The sequence below is a fragment of the Anomaloglossus baeobatrachus genome, chromosome 6 (assembly GCF_048569485.1).
Source record: "Anomaloglossus baeobatrachus isolate aAnoBae1 chromosome 6, aAnoBae1.hap1, whole genome shotgun sequence".
NCBI classification, from domain to species: Eukaryota; Metazoa; Chordata; class Amphibia; order Anura; family Aromobatidae; genus Anomaloglossus; species Anomaloglossus baeobatrachus.
The window spans coordinates 235,990,747-236,017,062 of record NC_134358.1 but is presented as its reverse complement, the minus strand read 5'-3'; the positions used below and the strand labels follow the sequence as shown (position 1 = coordinate 236,017,062).

Sequence of the window (26,316 nt, the reverse complement as noted above, 5' to 3'; positions counted from 1 at the left end):
GTCCAAATGTCATGTACCTGCGGGTTAGGGAGCTGTGGAGAGGGAGTGGCTTTGGAGTGGGATCACAGGAGGCAGGGAGGGTCCCTGCTGCAGGAAGCCGGCGGCTGGAGAAACCACGTGTGCCCGCTGTTTAAAGTAAAGGCATATTCATTAGCTGCTCCCTGCCCACCTCTCTCCGCTCTCTTCAGTCAGTGACTAGAAGCGGGTGTGAGGAGCAGCAAATCAGTACTTGCTTAATTCAAACAGCGGCAGAGGCTGCGGAGACTGTGTGTCCGCTGTTTAGGTGCCACTGCAGTCATGTCTGGCCCGGAGGAAGTGCACATCACTTCAGTGCCCGACCAGAGCACGGCATACCATCACAGCACAGCCGCAGTCTCTGTGCTGAGTGCTCACATTGCTTTACTCCTGCCTCTGCACTAACAACAAAGTCTCCCGTAACTGACAAGGACCTGCAGTGCTGTAATGAAGAGGCGGGGCCAGAACAGCACAGTGCCCCGCCTCTTCATTACAGCACTGCAGGTCCTTGTTCAGCTATGGGAGACTTTGTTTCCATTGCAGAGGCAGGACCATACTGAAAGCTAGGTGAGCATCACATCTGTAAAAGTAAGGCAATAAATAATATAGTGTATAAAGGCATTACTGTACACCTGGATGGGGTTGGATCATATATATATATATATATATATATATATATATATATATAAATGCGAACATACATATTCCACGATGGGGGCCATAGATACCTGGAAGGGACCCAGAATGGGGGATATGCGTGCAGAATTTGGGGCTATTACCTCCGTAACAGTGTCAGCAGCAGACCAACCCACCCATAACAGTGTGTCATGACCACATTTTTTTTTACTTTCATTTTTTTTCAATTTTTTCCTCCTCTAAAATAAGGGTGCGTCTTATAATCCAAAAAATACAGTACTCCAAGTGATTTATAGCACTAATTGCGTGAAAAGTGGTCCTACAAAGTATTGACGTAGAGGGACGGAATGCAAAAGCTCGTAATAATCTTCAAACCACTCTTTACTCCCCCTCCCTGGGTCCACCACAGTCTCCAACATTGCTCCTGCTGTCCGATATTGGCTGTAGGTTCATCACATCAATGCAAGGCGGCCAATCACTGCACTCGGCCGTTCTGAGCAGGGCTACATGGCATCTATACAGCTACATGACATATACACGGTTACATGGCATCTACACGGGTACATGACATATACACGGTTACATGGCATCTACACGGCTACATGACATATACACGGTTACATGGCATCTACACGGCTACATGACATATACACGGTTACATGGCATCTACAAGGCTACATGACATATAGACGGTTACATGACATATACACGGCTACATGACATATACACGGCTACATGACATATACACGGTTACATGGCATCTACAAGGCTACATGACATATAGACGGTTACATGACATATACACGGCTACATGACATATACACGGCTACATGACATATACACGGTTACATGGCATCTACACGGTTACATGGCATCTACACGGCTACATGGCATCTACACGGTTACATGGCATCTACATGGCTGCCGCGCTGTGGACTTGTCAACACTGCAACCAATATCAGATGGGGAGGGTGAGTAAAGTGCAGTTTTATTTTTGTTTTTAATAAACTGCGCCCGGAGATTTGGGCTTTTTGAAAAGGGATAACTTATTTAAATTTGCTCAATTTGTGCATAAGCTTGTAATGTTGCCCCCATTGCTTTTGTGGAAGCAGAAGGACCCCACCAATGTTTCCCCCTTAAAATTGCCACATAAATAGGGGATTTGGGCATTTTGATGTCCAGAATTTTAGTAAAAAAACAAACTAATACAATTTTACCATCTTGACAGAAGGGGCACAATTTAGTTTAAGCATTATATACTGTATGTGTCTCTTAATTAAGTGAAAATGCATTTTTTTCTAGATACCTTTGAAATACAGTATTTTTTCTATTGCACGTACTTATAAAAAAACCTTTCCACTGTATTTTTAGATATTCTTAGCACTGACTCATAACAGAGTTTATGTCTTGTATGGAAGATGTATTTTTATCTCTGCGCATTAGAACATTAACTGAGACAGCAAGTAAACTTCACAGCAGCGGATAGACAGGCTGGCAGTCACCTAAGGACATTTTGCTTTTGCCAAATCTGAAAGTTTTTGTTTTGCTCAGTGCTAAAGCCAGATGGGTTTCTGTGAGGTGTGATTGACTTTCTGCAGTTTAATATTTTTGTACATATGCATGATCTCACTGAATCCTGACATGAACCCAGCAATTCTCAGGTTAATCTGACAACTTTTCTCTGTGTAGTCAGCTGAGATGAAATGACAACAGCCTTAATATAACATGGAATATCAGGAGGTGTGAGATTTGTCTTTTTTGTAAAATGAGATTATTTGTATTTGCAATAGAAAAAGCATTTTTAACGCAAAAAGATAAAGATAGAAATTACTGAAACCTAAACACAAGACATTGCCCAGCAGCCCAAAATATAGGAATCCCATTTAGAGGCTGTATTGAGGTAAACACTACAAATCCCAGCATTCTCTTCCTTGTCCAATACATGTCACTGTGCAAGCACCAATATTCTGTCACGCCATAGCATGAAACTACCCATTTTCTGGGACCATGTGACAAACAGCTTATCAAACTGGTGGATGTGTGCGCTCAAAGTCAATGTTAGGCTATGTGTGCACTAGAAAAGTGATTTTTCTCAATAAAATTTCTTGATAAACTTCTGGGAGTTGAAGATTACCGCACCTGCGGTAAAAAAACTCACCAAAACCGCGGGAAAAACGCATGCGTTTTTGCCGCGTTTTTTCCGCAGGTTGGTCTCTGCGTTTTTTTATGCTATAACTGCAATAAATATTATAGATAATAGATAGATAATCGATAGACAGACAGACAGACAGATAATGGATAGAGGGAAAGATGGATAGATGAATAGATAGATAGATAGATAGATGAGAAAGACCTATATAATGTCCCACCTCCCTGCATATTCTAAGCTGGCACCCTTTAGTGACTTTCATGTGGCACTAAAGGGTGCCTAGCCTTGTATTTAGCCAAAAAATAAATAAAAAAAAAACAACGTGGGGTCCCCCCATCTTTTGTAGCCAGCTCGGGTAAAGCAGATGGCTGCAGCCTGCAGACCACAGCTTGTAGCTTTACCTTGGCTGGTAATCCAAAACTGAGAGCACCCCACACTGTTATTTTACATTAAATAAATAATTTAAAACAAAAAATGTGGGGTCCCCCCCCAAATTGGATCACCAGCCAAGGTAAAGCAAACAGCTGTGGTCTGGTATTCTCAGACTAGGGAGGTCCACTGTTATTGGACACTCCCCAGCCTAAAAATAGCAGGCCGCAGCCGCCCCAGAAGTGGCGTATCCATTAGATGTGCCAATCCTGGCGCTTCGCCCCAACTCATCCAGTTGCCCTGGTGCGGTGGCAAACGGGGTAATATATGGGGTTGATGCCAGATGTGTAATGTCACCTGGCATCAAGCCCTGGGGTTAGTGATGTCACGCGTCTATCAGATACCTGACATCACCGACCCAGTCAGTAAGAAATAAAAAATAGACAACAAAAAAAGTTTTATTTGAAAAAAACACTCCCCAAAACATTCCATCTTTCACCAATTTATTGAAAAGAGCAATCAAATCCGGGTCCGGCGTAATCCAATAAGGTGGTCACATGCCGATCCATACCATAGTCACTGTCCCAGTCAATGAAGAACAGAATGTTCCCCATTGGCTGGGAGAGCAATGCAGTGACCTGAGCTAACATCAATAGCCCAGGTCACTGCATGGGATGCCAAGCGCTGCTGTCAGAGGTTAGATGAGATCATTACCTTCTGTGATGATCTCCTGCACTGCTGACGTCAGCGCTGTCACTGACTTCTATGCCCGCCACGTTCTCAGTATCGCGAGAGCCCGTGACGTCACCGCTAGTGACAGTCTCGGGCTGCCCGCGAGACGGGCATAGACGGCAGTGACGGCGGTTACATCAGCAGTGCAGGAGATCGTCACAGCAGGTAATGATCTCATCTATCCTCCTGACAGCAGCACTCGGCATCCCCGCGGCTGCACGCACTGCAGCGTGACAAGCTGCTGACGCTGCGGGCAGACACTGACACTGCAGGGCAGGCAGCCGCGGGGCCCGAGCGGGACACAGACTGCACGGGCACCCGCCAGAGGTCACACTGAAGTGCTTCTGTGCAGCGTCCAGGGAGTGTGACGTGTGTGTTTACTCTGCTCCGCTTCTTCTTCCTTTCATGACATCACTTCCTTCAAAACCACAGGCAGCGATGAACATTACCGCAGGTAAATCGCGGCTATACCGGGGGTATACCGCACATCATTTGCTACCTGCGGTATACCCCCGGTATTTTGCGATTACATTACAGTGAATGGAGTGAAATACTGCAGCTACCTGCGGAAAAGAAGTGACATGCACATTTTCTCAAGAAATTTTCTCAAGAAATTCTGCTCAAAGAATTTTCTTGAGAAAAAAACGCAGAGTGCGCACAGATATTTTTTTCCCCATAGGTTTTGCTGGGAAATGTCTGCAGAAAGATTTCAAACATTTCTCAAGAAATTTCCGCAGCAAAACCGCGGGTAAAAACGCAGGTAAAAACGCAGTGTACGCACAGGGCCTTACATTAGAAAATGATTCAGTAATATAGGAAGTTTGTGGACACAGCTCACCCCATCCAGTATATGGTTCCTGCTCAGTCCGCTCCACTGTGCACGGATCACGCTTGTGAGGAAACAAGCAGCTTTGTTTGAAGTAATCAATATAGCAAAGTGAATTAAAAGCAAAAAAATTATTTGTGACCTCATTAAATTTAGTTCTGGTTACAAATACAGCATGCCTTATAAACCTTGTTGGTGCTCAGATAGGGTCCAACTCCATAAACAATTAAGTGTTTGAGTGTTTGAGTTTGAGTGCCGGATCTTACTTAATTACTCATTAAATTAGTAACCTGGGCATAGAAAAATACTGACGCGTTTTGGAGTCTGGCTGACTCTCGGAACATTCAGACGACCATATAATTCGTTCAGAGAAAGGCCGTAATGCTCGGACTTGTGACGGCTTCATACATCTCTATGAACTGTTACACTTGAGTTGGGAGACGCAGTCACATTGCGGTCCAATCTCAGCCTGATTTATACGGTCATCTGGATGCACTCTCAATCATAGATAAAGATTAATAATGGCAAAACTAATGGTATAAAAACACATAAAGCCTTCAAATTAATGACATCACATTGACAGCACGTGAAAAGTATTATAGGGCAGTTCCCATCTCCAAGATCATATCCCAATATGTAGAAGACATAATAGCAATAATATTAGCCATTCTGTCCAATTAGAAATGTAGTATAGTTCTCCTGATACAGCCATGTGTCTTACCTCATGTGCAGGGCATTGCAGGACCTGAGATAGCCATGTTTATTACCACGAGCAACTAACTAATTGTGCCTATATGCGTCATCGTAACCATGGATACCTAAGGTCCTGCAATGCCCTGAATATGAGGTAACCAACATAGTGATTCAGGAGAACTATACATTTCTAATAAGAGGTATTTGCTAATATTATTATTTTTATTACACCTACTACATATTAGGATAGGATCTTGGAAATGGGAATACCCTTTTAACTGTAGACTGTGATGTTGTGACCATGCATAGACAACCATGTAACAACAACAACAAAAAATATAGTGTGATTAAGTCTTAAATGTGTTAATACATTTTCTCTGCAAAAGTCATAATTATCAGTATAAACTGAGAGAATCCATCTCTTGTGAACACTGCGTGTCAATATAAACCTATAGTGCACTACAATTGGTAATTACAGCTATTGAGAAGTTGTATCTCGTCAGTACAAACTGTCATCCGCTACCTTTTGTGAACACTTAGTCCTGTCAGTGTGTGATGTCCTCTAATTAGTGGGCTTTATATGTTTTTATATTAGTAGTTTTGTCATGTTTGTACTTTATCTGCCATTATCAGTCACACAAAACGCGTCAGGTGTCTATGCCCTTGCTTCTATTTTAATGAAGTCACAATAAAGAATATTTTGCATTTAATTCGCTTGGCTGGATTGAATAACTGTTTTACTCACTAGTAAATTATTTCCTGATATTATATTTAACCATATTACACATGTTTTCTTTTTATTTGCTTTGTTCCTATTGAGCCAGCTTCAGGATAAACACAGAGACCTAGGAGTAATATTACAGTATATTCACGTGACTGCCACCTACTGGCCACTAAAATACTTGTTAAAGTCGGCCTCCTATTTCGGATAATGCAATAATGATGAAATGTGTCGTCCACTTTACCTTTGTGACAGAGCATTTACTGAGCTAGAAATTAATAGTCACAGCATTGTGTCAGTGTGGTCTTCCCACTGGTAAAACTAATGTAGGAAATGGAATCGCTTCATTTTAGTAACTACTTAGTAAAAGTAAATAGAACAGAGCCTGTTCTCTTTTCTGGTTTGGTTCTGGTAGAAATATATTGCTATTACAATAAGTGACATAGCTGAGGATTATAGATTGTTGAACTCCATGGTTATAGAAGATTGTGGCTTTCTTCCTAGTTTGTGGCAGATGTTAATATTTGTATTGTTTTTATGTCCGTCTGTGCTCTGTACCTGGGAATTCTGTAACATGAGCTGTTTTGGATTTATTTTAGATAAAATAGAAGAAGCCCAAAAGAAGCTGAACAATCCTGAGGAACCCAAAAAAGGTAACACCTCTCTGAAGTTTGTATACCTTACTTTGTAAAAGGGTCATTCCGTGTCAAGTGGACCAGTGGTCCCCACTCGACGTTCTCCGATTTTGCTGAAAATTTATAAGGATGTACATGTATGTTTGAAAAGAGGTTCTGTAAATTTTTAGGGCCAGATCTCAAATATATTGGGCACTGTTGACCTTTCACTGGAGGCCCCCCCCCCCAAGGCTGCGGCTTCAGCTAAGAGGATTTTGCAAACTTTGGCACATAGCCATTAGAGTTCTATACTGGCTATGATGCTGAAATTTGGCATACTAGCTCAACTTTTGCTGCTAAACGCGATAAAATTATTACCAGCTATGACAAAATATTTTGGCCGCAATTTTGTGTCAAAGTAGCTTGCAAAACGCCTCGCATAAAATTTATGCCAAACTTTGCCCATATATAACTCAAGACCAAAAACCAATAGGAACTGGTGCTTTACCCTGTACAACAAACATCTTCATGACTTTGCATTTCTGCAATATCACGGTCAAAGCATATGTATTTGTGGAAATATTCACACCCACATATGATGAAAAACTTAAAAAAACCGAATTTTACCTATTTTAGGTCAAATTTCCCAAAAAGGGTACCCCTAAAATATATTAATTCTGTTATCATTTGAAAGAGCACATTTTTCTCTACAAGGATCATTGGGGGGTTTTTTGGAGTCTCTCCATTTAAGAAAAGAAAAATGCCACTGAACATGGTGTTATGTATGCACGTAATGCATTGATTTTGTGTTTGATTTTCAGATTCTTATCACATGTTACAGAGTTGTATTGTTGCTAGCAATGTCTATTATAATCAAAAACCTATAAACCTATTGACTATTGTTACATTTTAATGCATATATTATTTATTTTTTAGTGATAGAGAATGAAATTGATGCAAAAAGATTCGCATTTCAAGGGTGTGAAATGACCCTTCATCTGTCATTGCCCATGTAGATGGATCTGTCAGATCAGAAATGCCTTTTGTGCCAATTGCAAACCTCCAGCCAGGGCAATACATTGCCTGCATTTACGATAGGAACTGGTGGATTGGAAATATTTCTGAAATTTCAGTCGACGACCATGATGCATTAATACATTTTCTGCATCCTCATGGAGCAGCTAGCTTCTTTCACTGGCCTGTGAGAAATGATACATGCTGGATTCCCGAGCAGTCGATCATTGCAATAATTCCAGCACCAGCTGCAACAGCAATGGGCCGACAATACAGCTTCTCTGAACCCATTATGTTGCAAATTCAGCAACAATTCCAGACCACTTACTTAGACTGAACATTATGGCTTGGGAACCAACAAAAGATACCCAATATTAGGCTTGGGATCCTAGGCAAAGACACCCACCCTCAGGCTTCGGAACCTGCGATAAAGAGACCACCCGCGACTTGCCTTGCACGGCTATCGGCCATGGCTCCTAGGCGATGGGGCTGCCAATTCTTGAAAGACAGCATTATTACAATTCTTAATAGGATTATAATACCAATTCTTAGGGAATTGGTTGTGGTATAACCACCATGGACCAACGCAAGGGTTTGAATAGTGCAGTTACCATTCATTGCGTATTAATAAATAACACCATGTTCAGTGGCATTTTTCTTTTCTTAAATGGAGAGACTCCAAAAAAAACCCCAATGATCCTTGTAGAGAAAAATGTGCTCTTTCAAATGATAACAGAATTAATATATTTTAGGGGTACCCTTTTTGGGAAATTTGACCTAAAAATAGGTTAAATTCGTTTTTTTTTAAGTTTTTCATCATATGTGGGTGTGAATATTTCCACAAATACATATGCTTTGACCGTGATATTGCAGCAATGCAAAGTCATGAAGATGTTTGTTGTACAGGGTAAAGCACCAGTTCCTATTGGTTTTTGGTCTTGAGTTATATATGGGCAAAGTTTGGCATAAATTTTATGCGAGGCGTTTTGCAAGCTACTTTGACACAAAATTGCGGCCAAAATATTGTTTTGTCATAGTCGGTAATAATTTTATCGCGTTTAGCAGCAAAAGTTGAGCTAGTATGCCAAATTTCAGCATCATAGCCAGTATAGAACTCTAATGGCTATGTGCCAAAGTTTGCAAAATCCTCTTAGCTGAAGCCGCAGGCTTGGGGGGGGCCTCCAGTGAAAGGTCAACAGTGCCCAATGTATTTGAGATCTGGCCCTAAAAATTTACAGAACCTCTTTTCAAACATACATGTACATCCTTATAAATTTTCAGCAAAATCGGAGAACGTCGAGTGGGGACGATTTTTAAAACTGGTCCACTTGACACGGAATGACCCAATTCTAATGTTCTTCACTCAGATCATAGTGCAGGATATTGTTGATCGCTTTGCCACATACAAATTTGCAAACATTTTCATGCTTAAATTTGCAACTTTCTTGCCTACTTGCTGCTTTTTAACATTGGCGAGAGAAAGCCAAAGGTGTCCCAGCCAAAGATCAATTCTAAAAACAGAAAATGGCTAAAAGAAAATGCCAGCACAAATAGATAGCCACTTATAACAGTCATATATTTAATGGGAACCCGTCACCAGATTTTTCCCTGTTAAACTAAACTAAATTTCCCTTCTGCAGCTTCTGGGCTGCATTCTATGAAGGTGCACCTTGGCCCTGACTCCCCTTCCAGACCCCAAAAATAACTTTATAAAACTTGGCCCTTAAGGGCGCTTTAGATGCTACAATAAATCTTACGATGTGTCGGCGGGGTCACGTCGTAAGTGACGCACATCTGGCATCGTAAGTATGATTGTAGCGTTTAAAACCTCCGTGCAATTGCGATTGAACGAAAATCCGTTCATCGCGTGCACGTCGTTCATTTCTCAAAGATTGAACGTGCGGTTGTATAATGTTCCCGAGGCAGCACAGATCGCAGTGTGTGACACCCCGGGAACATTGAACGACAGCTTACCTCCATCCGCGGCTCCTGCCGGCAATGCGGAAGGAAGGAGGTGGGCGGGATGTTTACGTCCCGCTCATCGCCGCCCCTCCGCTTCTATTAGCTGGCTGCCGCGTGACGTCGATGTGACGCCGAACGTCCCTCCCACTCCAGGAAGTGGACGTTCGCTACCCACATCGAGGTCGTATGGACGGATGAGTACGTGTGACGGGGGTTAATCGTTTGTGCGGCACATTCAACAAATTGAACGTACCGCACATACGATGGGGGCGGTTACGATCACATACGAAATCGTAACATGTAAAGCAGGCTTTAGGTATGCTAATTACCTTGGTTGGCCAGATTGGCGGGCTCATTTTCTGCTCCTTTCCCCCCCTCCTGCCGCTGATCGCCATCCTCCTTTCTTGATTGACGGGATGACGCCCTCCGTCATCATCCTTGTCGCATTTTTAAATCTGCCTGTGCAGCTCTGTCGGCGCGCGCAGACGCAGTTCACTCTGCCATATCGCAGCAGGACATACTACTTTTTTGTATGATTCTGACAATCCAACCTTGTTTTTACAATTTTTGTAATAAAAATGATTTTCTATGCATTATAACTGGTTGTGATTCTGACTTCCTATGGTTACACAAAATGATTGCACGTTAAGTCCTTTATTCTCTTATTTGCTTTATTCCTCTATTGTAAATGTCTCCAATGCTGCTGTTCAAAGTGTTGTCCACCTTTTGCATATATTTTTGGCTAAAAAAATAATTTTTGTCATTTGGTTGTAACAAACATGTTGCACCTTGTACAGCCTATCTGTAGCCCTGTCTATTGCTTGCTGCAGAATGAGTTAACGGAAAATCTGTCAGCAATCTCATTCTGATAGACCATTAGAAGCTTTTATCTGTCTTTTCTGAGCTTCTCTCAATGGTGAATTTGCAGCAAAACATATTTGTCTCTGGAGGGGGATAGGTTCTATAGCACAGGATTTGATTTTGCATGGTACACATTTCCTTTCGTTCAGTTGTTATACAGTATTGTCAGCAATGCTGTTCAATACAACCGAAGCAAAGATTATTGGTGACACATAGGCCCAAATAAACGTGCGCCGCCTTTCAATATATGATTTTCAGTAAAAAAAAATATCATTAAATATCATTATTGTGTAATGGCATTTTGTCAGTCAAATGGTTGCACCAGCTATCTAGAGAAGGAACCTATGCGCACTACATCTGTCAGATGCCTGCATGCACCCCACGTTTTGCACGTAGAAGACGCTGCAGGAAACCGCCATTGGTGTTCTTCCAGAAGAACCGTTTTTGTTCTCTGGCTTGTTGCTTTTTACAGTAGTGTACTTACGGTGTTTTGTTTTTTGTTTTTTTTATGTAGAAGTCACAGTGAAGGTGCTGCAGGATACTTGGATTAGCTAACGGCGTTGCAAAGCAAATGGCAGATTTATTGAAGAAACAGCCAAATATTTTCTTCTATTTGGAGTACTGAAACTCTTCAGAGAATCTTCCACTTGCTTTGCAACGCCATTATCTGATCCAAGTATCCAGCTGCGCCCTCAGTGTTATTTCCATAACATAGTACTACAGGCCTTCAAGTCTTTGTCCAGGAATCCAGCCACCGGATGGTAGAGGCAATGGAAACTGCCTTCCTTCCACCTTGAGTGGAATAGGTGAGACTATATGGCTCACATGAAGTGAGCAGCTCTTTATTAACCTCGACAGGGTAGTGGATCCTCAGCCAAAGTATACACAGGACGCCATTTGCTTTTTTTGTTTTTAACCACTTCTTATCTTTACAAATGTTAAAGGGATTTTCCCATGAACAAAATTGCTTTTAATTAATAAATCTTGGAATAATAATTTCCACAACTGGATGTGTTAAAATAATGTTCCTGTGCTGAGTATCTTATATATGTGCCCCTGCTATGTACTGTGTAATGGCAGTGTCTGACCGTACAGGAACATGGTCTGATCATACCATATCCCCTGGACTGGGGAGGGAGTAAAAAAAAAAGTATATAGACATTACAACAAAACATTATACTTTCTGTGACGTAGGCATTTCCCTGCCTGTTTTAAACAATGTTTTACCTCAAAGCAAGAATCAGCTGTAATCCCATGTCTTTATACTTTTTTTTTTTTACATCCTCCCCAACCTGGGAGTTGTGGTATGATCAGACCATGTTCCTGTACGGTCAGACACAGCCATTACACAGTACATAGCAGGGGCACATATATAAGATTATCTCAGCCCAGGAGATGTGGTGTGATCAGACCATGTTCCTGTATGGTCAGACACGGCCATTACACAGTACATAGCAGGGGATACACATATAAGGTTATCTCAGCACAGCAGCATGTTTTTTTTAACACATAACAAGCCTACAACCTGCAGTAACTCTCAGTTTGCTATAGCATTGCATGACCCCCTCTACCCTCATCTACTGTATCCTCACCACTGTACCCTCAGGCATCCCCTGTAGACTGTGAGCCCTCGCGGGCAGGGTCCTCTCTCCTCCTGTACCAGTCTGTGCCTTGTATTGTTTATGATTATTGTACTTGTCACTACTGTTTGCCCCTTTCACATGTAAGGCGCCATGGAATAAATGGCGCTATGATAATAATAAATAATTATACAATTTAGAAATTATCTTTATTCCAAGATCTATTTATTAAAATTAACTTTGTTCGTGGGATAACCCCTTTAAGATATTAAAAGATGCTCACAAAACTGAACTCTCCACGGCAAGTCATTTAAACATTGCAGTGCATAAATCCATTCTTTTAACGTTTATTAAGTGCTTTTTCAGGCAGGTTACGGAGCAGTCATGACTGAAGAGACGTTCTGTGCACCACCCGATTTCTAGCTGTATTTTGTAGAATAATGGAGCAGATCGCAGTTTGGAGTATCACCATCTTTGATGTCTATTTCTTAGAAGGAATCTATCACGCTGTACATGCAGTCTGATCTGTGGATTGCATTTTCTAGAAAAAGAAGCTGAACAGAATGATATATAGGTTGTTGGAAAAGTTTAGGTATAGCTGGCATTTAATACATTATAATCCCTGGTGGTTTGTATGTATGAGTTGAGTAGGTGGTCCTACTCTGTGATTCACAGGCCTCTCACAGTCATACAGGGATGACTGTCGAGGTTCACTGTCCATTCGGCAGCACAATACGACCACGGATCAGTAAAGTTTAACCAATTGTACATTGTATGAATGTACTTTTACACAGGCAGACCAAAGCAAACGATGAACAGTGAGCAATCTATACTAGATCACTCAGTGTACATAAGCTGCCATGTTTCTTACCAGAGCGAGCCCCATCTACACAGGACGAGGTGATTTTTCACGCCGTACAAAAGAACGCTTCACCCTATGAACATTTGCTTTGCTTATTCACCTAGCGATTGTCAGCCTGTTTACACTACAAAATAATCGTGAAACAAGTGTTTTCAACAATGATCGTTCCCGATTTATCTTGTAGTGTAAAAACCCTTTTAGTCACTGAATAGGACTGTTCACTGGACTCGTATACATAAAACACCAGCGATTTCACTGAATAAAATGCAATCTAATCAGCTCCTCCTTCCTGAAGATCATCAGCCATTTTCAACATGACTGTTTCCCTCTAGTTGTGGACATTGTTGTCCACGTGGGACAGTTTATTTTCCCTATCACATGTAGTGCATTAGTCATATTCACAAGTAAGCTTGTTCTTGCTCTTGAACATTTACTACGGTTAAGGGTGCTTAACACGCTGCTACATCGCTAACGATATATTGTCGGGGTCACGTCGTTAGTGACACACATCCGGCGTCGTTAGCGACATCACAGCATGTGTACCAAGGAGCGACGATCAACGAGCGCAAAAACGTGAAAAATCGTTGCTCGTTGACACATCGCTCCTTTTCCAAATATCGTTGCTGCTGCAGGTACAATGTTGTTCATCGTTCCTGCAGCATCACACATCGCTGTGTGTGACACCGCAGGAGCGACGAACATCTCCTTACCTGCGTCCACCGGCAATGCAGAATGAAGGAGGTGGGCAGCATGTTCCGGACGCTCATCTCCGCCCCTCCGCTTCTATTGGCCGGCCGCTTAGTGACGTCGCTATGACGCCGACCGCACCTCCCCCTTGAGGGAGGGATTGTTCGTCGGTCACCAAATGTCGCACGAACGACGGGGGCGGGTGCTATCGCTAGCGATGTCGCAGCGTGTAAAGCACCCTTAAGTTAAAAAAAAATTGGCACTGCTACAATACATTTGAGGGAAAAAATACTCAATGTTCATGTTTTGTCGGGATAGTGTAGAAAGGTCTCTGGGCAATAAGTGCAGATTAGAAAACATAATCTTATAACATTGTACATGGATTACCATAGCATTCTGCTTCCTTTCCATGAGTGCTGCTTCCCTCAAGTCTGCACTTACTCGCTGTCTCACTCCTCAGGTTCATGCTCTGACTCCCTTTACATTAATCATGAAATGTAAATGAGAGCATTTGACATATGCAAATAGAACATTCTGTCTGTAGAGCAGGGAACACCATTTGCATGATGGCCTGTTTAGTCAGTGTTTTGCTTACAGGGTATACATAGCATTAAAACTGAAGTAACCGTAATTTATAAAGCATCTAGAAAGGAATCCAAGGCATCAGAAATCTTTTAACCCCTTCACGCCCGGGCGATGTTCAGTTTTTCGGTTTTTGGGGTTTTTTTGCTGCCCTTCTTCTGAGAGCCGTAACCTTTTTATTTTTCCATCAATCTTGTCATACGAGAGCTTATTTTTTTGCGGATGAGTTGTAATTTTGAATAAAACCATTAATTTTACCCTATAGTGTACTGCAAAATGGAATAAAAATGCGGTGAAATTGCAAAAAAATTTCAATTGCACGATTTGTTTTTGTGATATTTTATTCACCGTGTTCACTATATGGTAAAATTAACATGTCAGTATGATGCCTCAAGTCGGTACGAGTTCGTAGATACCAAACATCTGTATTTTTTTCTAATGGGTTAAAAAAATCTGAAGTTTGTCCAAAAAAAAGAACTGCGTTCTCATTTTTCAGGATTTGGGGCTCAATGATGGCTTATTTTTTGCATCTTTAGCTGAAGTTTTTAATTATACCATTTTTGTGCAGATACTCCACTTTGATCACCTGTTATGGCATTTTAAATAAGTTTTTGCGGTGACCAAATTTTGGCGTTTGGAGTTTTTTTTCTCGCCACGCCATTTACCAATCAGATTATTTGATGCTATGTTTTGGTAGATCGGGCATTTGTGAGCATGTCGATACCAAATATGTGTATATTTTTTTTTTTTTAACTGTTTCATTTTCAATGGGGCGAATGGGGATGATTTAAACTTTTTTTTATTATTATTTTGTAATTTTTAACCCCTTCACCCCCGGCCACTAAAACACCCTAAATGACCCGGCCATTTTTTGCACTTCTGACCAGTGTCACTTTGACAGGTTATAACTCTGGAATGCTTCAACGGATCCTGGCGATTCTGAGATTGTTTTTTCGTGACATATTGTACTTCATGTCAGTGGTAAATTTAGGCCGATATTTTTTGCGTTTATTTGTGAAAATTTAGGAAATTTTGCTAAAAGTTTGAAAATTTTGCAATTTTCAAACTTTGAAAATTTATGCCCAGAAATCTGGAGATATGTCACACAAAATAGTTACTAAATAAAATTTCCCACATGTCTACTTTACATCAGCGCAATTTTCGAAAAAAAAAAAAAAATTCGTTAGGAGGTTAGAAGGGGTCAAAGTTAATCAGCAATTTCTCATTTTTCCAACAAAATTTAGAAAATATTTTTTTTTAGGGACCACATCACATTTGAAGTGACTTTGAGGGGCCTAAGGGACAGAAAATACCCAAAAGTGACCCCATTATAAAAACTGCACCCCTCACACTGCTCAAAACCACATCCAAGAAGTTTATTAACCCTTTAGGTGCTTCACAGGAACCAAAGCAATGTGGAAGGAAAAAATGAAAATTTTACTTTTTAACACAAAAATGTTACTTTAGCCATAAAATTTTCATTTTCACAAGGGAGAAAAGAGAAAGTGCACCATACAATTTATTGTGCATTTTCTCCTGAGTACGCTGATACCCCATATGTGGTAAAAATCAATTGTTTGGACGCACAGCAGAGCTCGGAAGGGAAGGAGCGCCATTTGAATTTTTGAACGCAAAATTAGCTGGACTCATTAGCGGACGCCATGTCGGGTTTGAAGACCCTCTGAGGTGCCTAAACAATGGAGCTCCCCCACAAGTGACCCCATTTTGGAAACTAGAGCCCTCAAATAATTTTTCCAGATATTTGGTGAGCACTTTGAACCCCTGGGGGCTTCACAGAAGTTTATAACGTTGAGCCGTGAAAAGAAAAAAAAAATTTTTTACCACAAAACTGTTGCTTCAACTAGGTAGCTTTTTTTTCACAAGGGTATCTTAAAATAATGCATCATAAAATATATCGTGCATTTTCTCCTGAGTACGCAGATACCTCATGTGGTGGAAATCAAATGTTTGGGCAGACGGCAGGGCTCGGAAGGCAAGGAGCGCCATTTGAATTTTTGAGTGCAAAATTAGCTGCACTCATTAGCGGACGCCATGTCGGGTTTGAAAACCCCCTGAGGTACCTAAACAATGGAGCTCCCCCACAAGTGACCTCATTTTGGAAACTAGAGCCCTCAAATAATTTTTCTAGATGTTTAATGAGCACTTTGAACACCTAGGGGCTTCACAGAAGTTTATAATGTTGAGCCGTGAAAGGAAAAAAAAAAAATTTCACCACAAAACTGGTGCTTCAACTAGGTAGCTTTTTTTTCACAAGGGTATCAGGAAAAAATGCACCATGAAATTTATAGTGCATTTTTTCCTGAGTACGACGATACCTCACATGTGGTGGAAAGTAATTATTTGGGCACATGGCGGGGCTCAGAAGAGAAGGAGCACCATTTGACAGCAAAATTGTTTGGAATTATTAGCTGACGTAATGTTGCATTTGGAGACCCCCTATGGTGCCTAAACAGTGAAGCTCCCCCACAAATAACCCCATTTTGGAACTAGACCCCTCAAGGAATTTATCTAGATGTTTAGCGAGCCCCAAGGGGCTCCACAGAAGTTGATAATGTTGAGCCATGAATACACTTTTTTTTTTCACCACAAACCTGTTACTTGAACCAGGTAGCTTTTTTTTCACAAGGGTATCAGGAAAAAATGCACCATAAAACGTATTGTGCAATTTCTCCTGAGTATGCATATACCTCACATGTGGTTGGAATCATTGATCATGGAATTGGTTGGAATCATTAGCGGACGCCATGTCACGTTTGGAGACCCCCCTATGGTGCCTAAACAGTGAAGCTCCCCCACAAATAACCCCATTTTGGAACTAGACCCCTCAAGAAATTTATCTAGATGTTTGGTGAGCCCCTTGTACCCCCAGGGGCTCCACAGAAGTGGATAACGTTGAGCCGTTAAAATTATTATTTTTTTTTTTACCACAAAATTTTTGCATCAATCAGGTAGATTTTTTTTTTGCAACGGTATCAGGAAAAAATGTACCATAAAACGTATTATGCAATTTTTCCTGAGTACGCAGGTACCTCATATGTGGTGGAAATCAATTGTTTGGGCGCATGGCGGAGCTCAGAAGAGAAGGAATGCCATTTGACTTTTCAAACACACAGACGCGGTGCACTGATTGGCCACTGCAGGACACACGGTCGAATGAAATACAAAAAGCGTTGGGGATACGGAAAAAAAAAAAAACAGTCACGCCAAAAATTGAGCAGGGATGCTAATCCGTAATGTGCATCCCTGATCAGCGCTTGGCGGGACGCACAAACAGATTCGATACAAAAAGCGTCAGGGATACGGAAAAAAAGTCACGCCAAAAACTGACCATGGATGCAGATACGTTATGTGCATCCCTGATCAGCGCTTGGCGGGACGCACGGACGGATGCGATACAAAAAGCATCGCGGATATGGAAATAAAATTAATGCCAAAAATTGACCATGGATGCAGATACGTTATTTGCATCCCTGATCTGATCAGCGCTTGGCGGGACGCACGGACGGATGCGATACAAAAAGCGTCGCGGATACGGAAAAAAAAAGTCACGCCAAAAATTGAGCAGGGATGCACATACGTTTTGTGCATTCCTGATCTGCGCTCGGCGTGACGCACGGACTGATGCGATACAAAAAGCGTCGGGGATACGGAAAAAAAAAAGTCCCGCCGAAAACGGACCACGGATGCCGATACGTTATCTGCATCCCTGATCAGCGCTCGGCAGGACGCACGGACGAATGAGGTGTAAAAATGGACAGGGGATACAGGAAAAAAAAAAAAAAGTTATACTCACAGTACCCAGAGGATTAGCAGGAGGATCACTGACCAGAAGAACTGCAGGAGGAACAGAAGGCAAGCGAGATGGACAGCTGTACGGGAGCCGCAGGCAGGACGTTGGACAGCTCTGCAGAATACCCAGGAAGGACCCAGCGATGGAGGCAGATGTGATCAGGCCAGTGGAGACCTCGGAGGACCCGGTGAAGACAGGTAAGTGGATGTTTGTGGGAGAGCAGTGGGGGAGTGGGGAGAGCAGAGGGGGAGTGGGATACCGGAGAAGGAGCTGCAGAAGCAGAATAGAGATCATGGGGGAGGCAGGCAGATCGCGGGGGGAGCAGATCGGGATGTCGGGGGGCAGATGGGGGCGTGGGGGGGGCAGATCGCATGGGGGCACGGGCAGGGGCTATCACGGGAGCGCGCAGAAGGCATCACAGGAGCGCGCAGGGGCTGCAAGGTGAGCACAGTACTCACGTGGAGCAGGAGCAGAACCGGTGACATCAGCGGCGGCAGCAGCAGCGGTGGGGTGGTACCACAAGTACCAGCCAGTCCATGCTGCAGACATGCTGGGGGAGGGCTCCCCAGTCAGCACAGGCCTGGGGAGGGCAGCCACCTGCAGATCAGACCGCCCCACTGCACACTGATTGGAGCGATTGCGCGTCATAGCACGATCGCTCCAATCAGTGCTGCAGGGGCTGGGGGGTGACATGTTTGAGGTCCACCTATGATATGCTTCAGCTGCTACAGCATCCCATAGCCGGATCTCACAGTATCGCACTAATTCAGGCATTATTTTTGCTGAAATTAGTGCGAACGATCTGGTTGGCGGTTCAGATTTGAACAGCCAATCACATCGATCGTCGATGGGGGGTGGCGATGCCACCCCCATGGGGTCAAGCAAAGGTCCCCTGCTGTAAGAAACAGCAGGGGACATCATTTGAAAGCCGTTGCTATGGCCACAGCAATCAAATGAACTAGTACCCCGAAAAGACTTTTGCCTGTACATTTCTGTTGAAATTGCTGTTCTAGTGTTTACAGAGGTCTACTATGTGGACTTTATGCCCAAAACAAGAAATTATGATTTAAACTGTAATAAACTTATCATTTCTAAGTCGTAATCTTTCTTTGCTAACAATTGCAAATTGGAACTGGCCAAATAGAAGAATTGTGCTTTTTGTTGGTCACACTTGTACGATGCAATTGGACATATGACGTAGGTAAATCCCAGTAAATACATATACATAATACTTATTCACTTATATAGCGCAATTAATTCCACAGCGCTTTACATACAGTGGCAACACTATCCCCATTGGGGCTCACAATCTAAATTCCCTATTAGTATGCCTTTGGGGTGTGGGAGGAAACTGGAGAACCCAGAGGAAACCCACGCAAACACAGGGTGAACATGCAAACTCCTTACAGATGTTGTCCTTGGTGGCATTTGAACTCAGGACACCAGAACTGCAAGACTGCAGTACCAACCACTGAGTCACCGTGCCGTTTTTTGCTGGTCACTTCAGAACTCTCCAGAATTAGTTTCCATCCATTTCTGGGGGCTTCTTGGAGTATGTTTGGGGTCATTGTCCTTCTGAAAGACCCATGATCCAGGATACAAACCCAGCTTGACACTGGGCACTACATTGCAACCCAAAATCCTTTGGTAATCTTCAGAATTCATGATATCTTGCACAGTCAAGACAACCAGTCCCAGAGGCAGCAAAACAATCTCAAAACATCTTTGAGCCTCCACCATATTTGACTGTAGGTACAATGTTCTTTTTTTTGTAGGCCTCATTCCATTTTTGGTAAACATTAAAATGATGTGCTTTACCAAAAAACTATCTTAATCTCATCTGTCCACAACACAAATTCCCAGAAGGATTTTGAGATACTCACATTTATTTTGGCAAACTACAGTCTAACTTTTTTATGTTTGTGTCAGCGGTGGGGTCTTACTTGTTCACTTGCCATAGCGTTTCATTTTATTCAAATGTTGACGGATATTTCACACTGACATTGATGCACACTGAGCCTGCAGGAAAGCTTGAATTTCTTCGGAACGTGATTGGGACTGCTTCTTCTCCATCCGGACTATTCATTTCATCGACGTTTCTCTGCCATTCATGCCCAGGGAGATTGGCTACAGTGTCATGACTTTTAAACGTTTTGATTTCATTGTGCACCATGGACAAATGAACATCAAGATCTCTGGAAATGGACTTGTAACCTTGAGATTGTTGATATTTTTCAACAATTTTGGTTCTCAAGTCCTCAGACTGAATGTTCTCTTCTCTTTCTGTTCTCCATGTTTAGGCTGGCGTCACACTTGCAGGAGACTCGCGCGAGTCTCTCATCTCATCACCCGACATAGCCGTACACTCTGTCAGCTGCATGTATTTCTTTGCCGTTGAAACACTCATGTCTAGAGAGTGTGCGGTCGTGCCCGGTGATGAGTTGCGAGACTAGCGCGAGTCTCTCGCCAGTGACTCCTGCCTTCATGTGGCACACACAGACACAATGCAAACATTCTCCCCTTTTTATCTGGTTTCAGGTGTGATTTTTATATTACCCACACCTGTTACTTGCCACAGGTGAGTTTGAATGAGCAGCACGTTTTTTTTTTATCTCATAGATTCCTCTTGGTGATGTCAGCAAGCTTTCTGAAACCTTTTTATTGTGATATTTTTATGTATTTCACTAATTGTTATTATTACTATGGACATCTAATATGGCTCTATGTCCCCTAGACACTAGTATCATTCATTGTATATTCCCACTTGGTGAAGTAAACTATTTAGGCCCTGTGCGCACACTGTGTTTTTTGCTGTGTATTTGCCGCGGTTTTTGCTGCAGAAAAGGTGTGGTTTTTGTTCATGACGTTCATGCAGTCCTTCCCCAGAAAAATCTATGAGAAACCCAAAATACTGTGCGCACATGGCATTTTTTTTTTCCCTACAGGTTTTGCTGCAGAATTTCTGCAGCAAAAAGAAGCAGCATGTCACTTCTTTTCCGCAGGTGCCTGCAGTTTTGCCATTGATAATGGTTAAAAAGCGCAGGGATAAAACCACGGCAGATACGCACCAAAACCACAACAAACGTTGAGATTTTTGAAATTTTCAAGCACTTTAGGCTCTCAAGTCCTCAAACAGTTCTCTACTCCTCTTTCTGTTCTCCATGCTTAGTGTGGCACACTCAGACACAGAATGCAAAGATGTGATCTATCCCATCAATGAGCAGCATATTAAAGTGGCAGAGACCCGGTTTCCAATCACTTACTGTACTGCTTACTGTAGTTTTTCGAACATTAGTATTTCTGCTGCTAATCCACCAGTTGCTGAGCTCTGTATAGTATAACCTCACCCACCAGTTCCCTCCTCCTCCTCTTGACATGCATTTCATTATCTCAAAGAGGCATTGCCTGAAGTCTCACAAGACTACAGATACCGGAGTCTCATAATATTTCATCAGTTTTCTGTTTTTCAAAGTGTCCTCCATTAACGAATAGAATTGTTTACTTTGTGCTAAATCCTCGTAATCTGAAGAGAGCTCCCCTTGGCAGTTGCACTAATGTCTCTTTTCCTCCCTTCCAGTAGTATTCTCCCCCCCCCCCCAGTCTGTTGTCACCTTGCTGAGATTTCTTCATGAAATATAAGAATGTATTGTAAATGTTCAGTATTTTTCCTTTTGACATTTTTTACAGAGGATAAAACACTTGTCCTAGTTTGTCCTAGATTTTCTATGTAAGATGCAGGGTATGGAGGCACATGACCTCGCTACAATTTTATAGTTATTCTTTTGCTTTTTAAAATTTGGTCTATTTTGCTTCATATCGCTATCGTGCAATGCTCGCTAACTTTGTGAATGGAAATATTTGTTTCTAATTTTCCCATCACACCACAAATTTATTTTGTTTTCTGCACTGAGTCATAGTATTCAGATCATTGCTTGATAAAAAGTATTCTAGAAGAAGAATACTAGTGAGGGAGAGCAGGATAGCTAGAGATGGGAACGCTGAGGAGGAAGGTAGGAGTTCTAATAATGCGTGGGCTTGAGTAGGCTAGAAATGGTAGCACTGAGAATTAGTACAACAAAAGCAGAGATTATTTTGCCAGACCAGAGATAGACTTTGTGAAGACAGTGACACCTGAACAAAACAGGTACTGTTATTTTTTACATAATTATATATTCACTAATCTGGACTATCATGTGATGCACAGACAAAATGTGCATGTAAAAAATATTTTATATGTATGCATTGAGAATATCTTTCCATTAAGGGAATGATGTATGCCGAACTGTTCACTTGCACTATACTGACATATTTTTTTTTTATTCCCACCCTCCCACGCCCTTTTATGATGCTTATTAGTTTTGCAATGCAGAATGTTTGGTTTTTTTTTTCTGAATCATAGTATATGCTTGTTATGTAGCATTAAGGTGTATGAATGCATTAGGCGTATTTGAATTTCCTGATAGTGTATGTTTGTTTGTTAGGTATGCATTCTTTGTATTACCCTTTTCCTCTCTTGAGCCTTTCTGTTACTTCTTGCAAGAAAAACATTTTATTTATCACAATCGGAACACAACAGTAAGAAAAACAATATTCAATGTCCTCTTTTCTTTTTTTAAACTCTTTATTGAGCGTCACGGATTTTCCATTGTCATTTTTGATGTACAAAAAAAACATAGGAAGACAAATTTGTCATCTCAAGCAATAATAAATGCAAAACCAAATAATTTAGATATTGAAATCTACTAGAATTGTATAGTGCATACATTTATAATATGTGTCTAGTTCTGCCTGAAACCATTTGTTCATTTACTGTAAAAAGTAATTTGGAACTGCAATCCATGCCAGTCTATATAATCTTGTAGCTGATGTGATGAGTAAGACTGTAGAAATAGTTAATACTGCAGCTAATCTGGACTGTATGTGTCTTTCATCAGCTGCATTTTTCTTAAGATTCTTTAGTACAAAGTTATAGTTCTGTAATAATAAAGGAAATTAATATGATGGTGTATCTTCCACAATAGGATGCTCGTTTTACTTAAAGGGGTTGTTTACTACTTGGACAACCTCTTCTGATTCCCCATGTTCGCCCCCATAAAAATTAAAAAGCATATACTCCTCTCCGCTGCTGACGCGTTTCCAGCCGTGACAGAAGTCATGGGGCTCACGTGATATTACAATGTTCGAGATCAGTCCCGGCTTTTCTCTCCCCGCCTTCGGACGGTTAAGCAATTAACAAAATGTGTGCAGCAGCCGCAGCTCTCATTTCTTATTGGTTACTTAACTGTCCCACGGCAGGGACTGAGAAATGGGCACAGACTGCTCACGGGACTCACATGTCATAACAATGTCACGCATGTCCCGGGAACTGCGGCGGCAGTGGAGAGGAGTATAAGCTTTTTTATTTTTATGGGGACGAATATACAGAATGAGAAGGGGGTTGTCCAAGTAGTGGACAATCCCTTTAATGACTGATCTTTTTTCCACTTCTGCATTAACCTTTAGCATCTGCAATAATCAATAATAACATTTGTTAAAAACTGAAAGGCTAATAAAAGGCAAAAATTGTTCAAGATATTAAAATTCTATACATATTATACCTACCTTCAGAATAAATTACGGTTTCCTTGCTGCCTTGTTGAGGTCCCCTGCCTGTATGCTCCAGCACCACTCATAATCTAATGTATTGATTCCACCATGTATAATATATGCAGCAGAATTCCATTTCTTTAAGGGATTCATTGTGCTGTCCTATGATTGACTTGCTAATTAGGCATTTTATTTTTTTCTGGCGGCATAGTCATATGACGCCTTGTTTTTATCAAAATGAGTTGAATTTGTGAGTGGCATCATTTTGTTATGTATATATATCTTATTAATTTTATTAAATCTTTATGGGAAGAAATATAGCAAAATCAGAATTCTGCCACTGTTATTTTTGCGTTTTTTAATTCTGTGCTATTTGCTGTGCTACACAAAGTTATGACTTTATTCTGTAGGTCAGTCTGAATCTGGCGATACCAAATATTTGTAGTTTTTATTATTTTGCACAATAGACACACACTTTCAAAACAAAATTAATTTATTTTTTGGATCGCCATATTCAAATAAGTTGAACGATTTTTTTTGAGAGTGCAGTTGTGTTTTCTGAATTGCAAACTGTAGTTTTACCGTATTTTTCGCTTTATAAGACGCACCTGATTATAAGATGCACCCACAAATTTGGTGAAGGAAAAGAGAATTTTTTTCTTTTTAATGTTAAATGGGGCCCGTCTTATAATGCCAGTGTCCATCTAACAAATCATATAGGGTATATGTCCCTCATAGCCCCCCCATCCTAAAATTAGCCCCCTTAATCTGGATATGGCCCCCTTATATTGAATATAGCCCCCCCTTGGGCTGGTGGCACACATCCCCCAGTGATGCCACATGTCCCCCATTGATGGCACACGTCCCCTATTGCTGGCACACGTCTTCTATTGCTGGCACATGTCTCCTATTGATAGAACACGTCCCCTATTTATGGCACACCTCCCCCTGTGTTTGATATGGCCCCCTATGGATGGCACACCTCCCCCCTGTGTTTGATATGGACCCCTATGGATGGCACACTTCCCCCTGTGTTTGATATGGCCCCCTATGGATGGCACGCCTCCCCCTGTGTTTGATATGGCCCCCTATGGATGGCACACCTCCCCCTATGTTAGATATGGCCCCCTATGGTTGGCACACCTCCCCCTGTGTTAGAGATGGGCCCCATGCTGCTGCCCATAGTAATATAAAACACTCTTTCCTCACCTTCTCCAGACCAGTGCTGTCCTCCCTCGTGTCTCCCTCCGTGCTACTGAGCTCCTGCACTTCCTGGTTCTCAGTGACAGTCATGTGATCGGCACAGTAGAGTGATATCATCCCTGCTTGCCTGATCACAGTGGCAGCAGAGAGACCGGGAGATCAGTGCTGGAGGTGGTAAGTAAAGAGTTTCTTATTTTATTATGGGCAGCAGCATGGTGGCCATATCTATACATACATACATACATATATATATATATATATATATATATATATATATATATACACACACACACACATATATACATATATATATATATATATATATATATACAATGTGTGTATGTGTGTATATATATACATACACACACATTATATATATATGTGTGTATATATATATATATATATATATATATATATATATATATTATATATCTCTCCGTATATTCGGATTGTAAGACGCACCCCCTACTTTCCCCCAAAATTTGGAGGAACAAAAGTGCGTCTTGTAAAGCGAAAAATACGGTACCTGTTACAATATTGTATCACATGCAACTGTTTGAAGACTTCTTGTTACTGTTTACATCGATCATTCCCCACCCCAGGTTTACTGTGTGCTATTACTACAATTTCCATAATACATTGCAGTGGCCTGTGATTCAGTACTTGGTTTGCACCTCCATTTTTCACCCTGCACTGCTGAAGATATTGGGAGATACCAAGTGTCAGAGTGGCCTACAGTAGGTACCAGCCCATCTGGCAGTTATAAGATGGCCAGTACAGATCTGCCACTGTGTTTTGTTATGCAAATTTTGGTGCTTTTCAGCTGTCTATGATTCAGCTGTCAGCGACTGGATTACCTAAACCCTTTGCTTTTGAATTGCAACACTTCACTAGCAAAGGTGTCGGCCTCTGCTGTTACTGCTGAATGATACTGTCAGCTCAGTTTATCAGGCAGACTAATTATCATTCACTTCAAAATGTCTACAGCCACCATCAGGAGCCCAGTGAAAACTTTCTCTCATTGGGTCTAATTTCTGTGCCTGAAAAGGAAATATCAGAGGAGGAAGAAGAATCTGCATAACAATTCCATGCTATGTGATCCCTGCTGAGATGCACTCATAGAAGCTAGATATCTCATACAAGTATATTACAAAAGGTATTGCTTTGAAGAGCTATGATATATGGCAAGAGGGTGAAAAAGTAGTGGAAAACCCCTTTAATTTTGCCTTTCAAGGCCTGTAATACAAAGTGATCAAAAAGTTTCATGCACCACAGAATGGTACAAATAACTACAATTTGTCAAATTAAGAAAACCGTTTTATGGTAGAGGTCATTACAGACACAGCCATACTAAATAGTATGTGTGGGGGGGTGTTTAAACTTTTTTTTTTTAAATGTTTTTCTACAATACTC

At 41.5% G+C, this 26,316-nt stretch overlaps 1 protein-coding gene across 2 annotated transcripts in view; it reads left to right on the top strand.

Annotated features, from left to right (window-relative positions):
* HIVEP1 (HIVEP zinc finger 1) overlaps nucleotides 1-26,316 on the top strand; it is a 282,913-nt gene that overhangs the window by 202,003 nt on the left and 54,594 nt on the right. For both annotated transcript variants that reach the window (XM_075314753.1, XM_075314752.1), the window contains exon 3: nucleotides 6,741-6,794. In XM_075314753.1, the coding sequence (XP_075170868.1) occupies nucleotides 6,741-6,794 (54 nt within the window). The remainder of the gene's footprint in view (nucleotides 1-6,740; nucleotides 6,795-26,316) is intronic.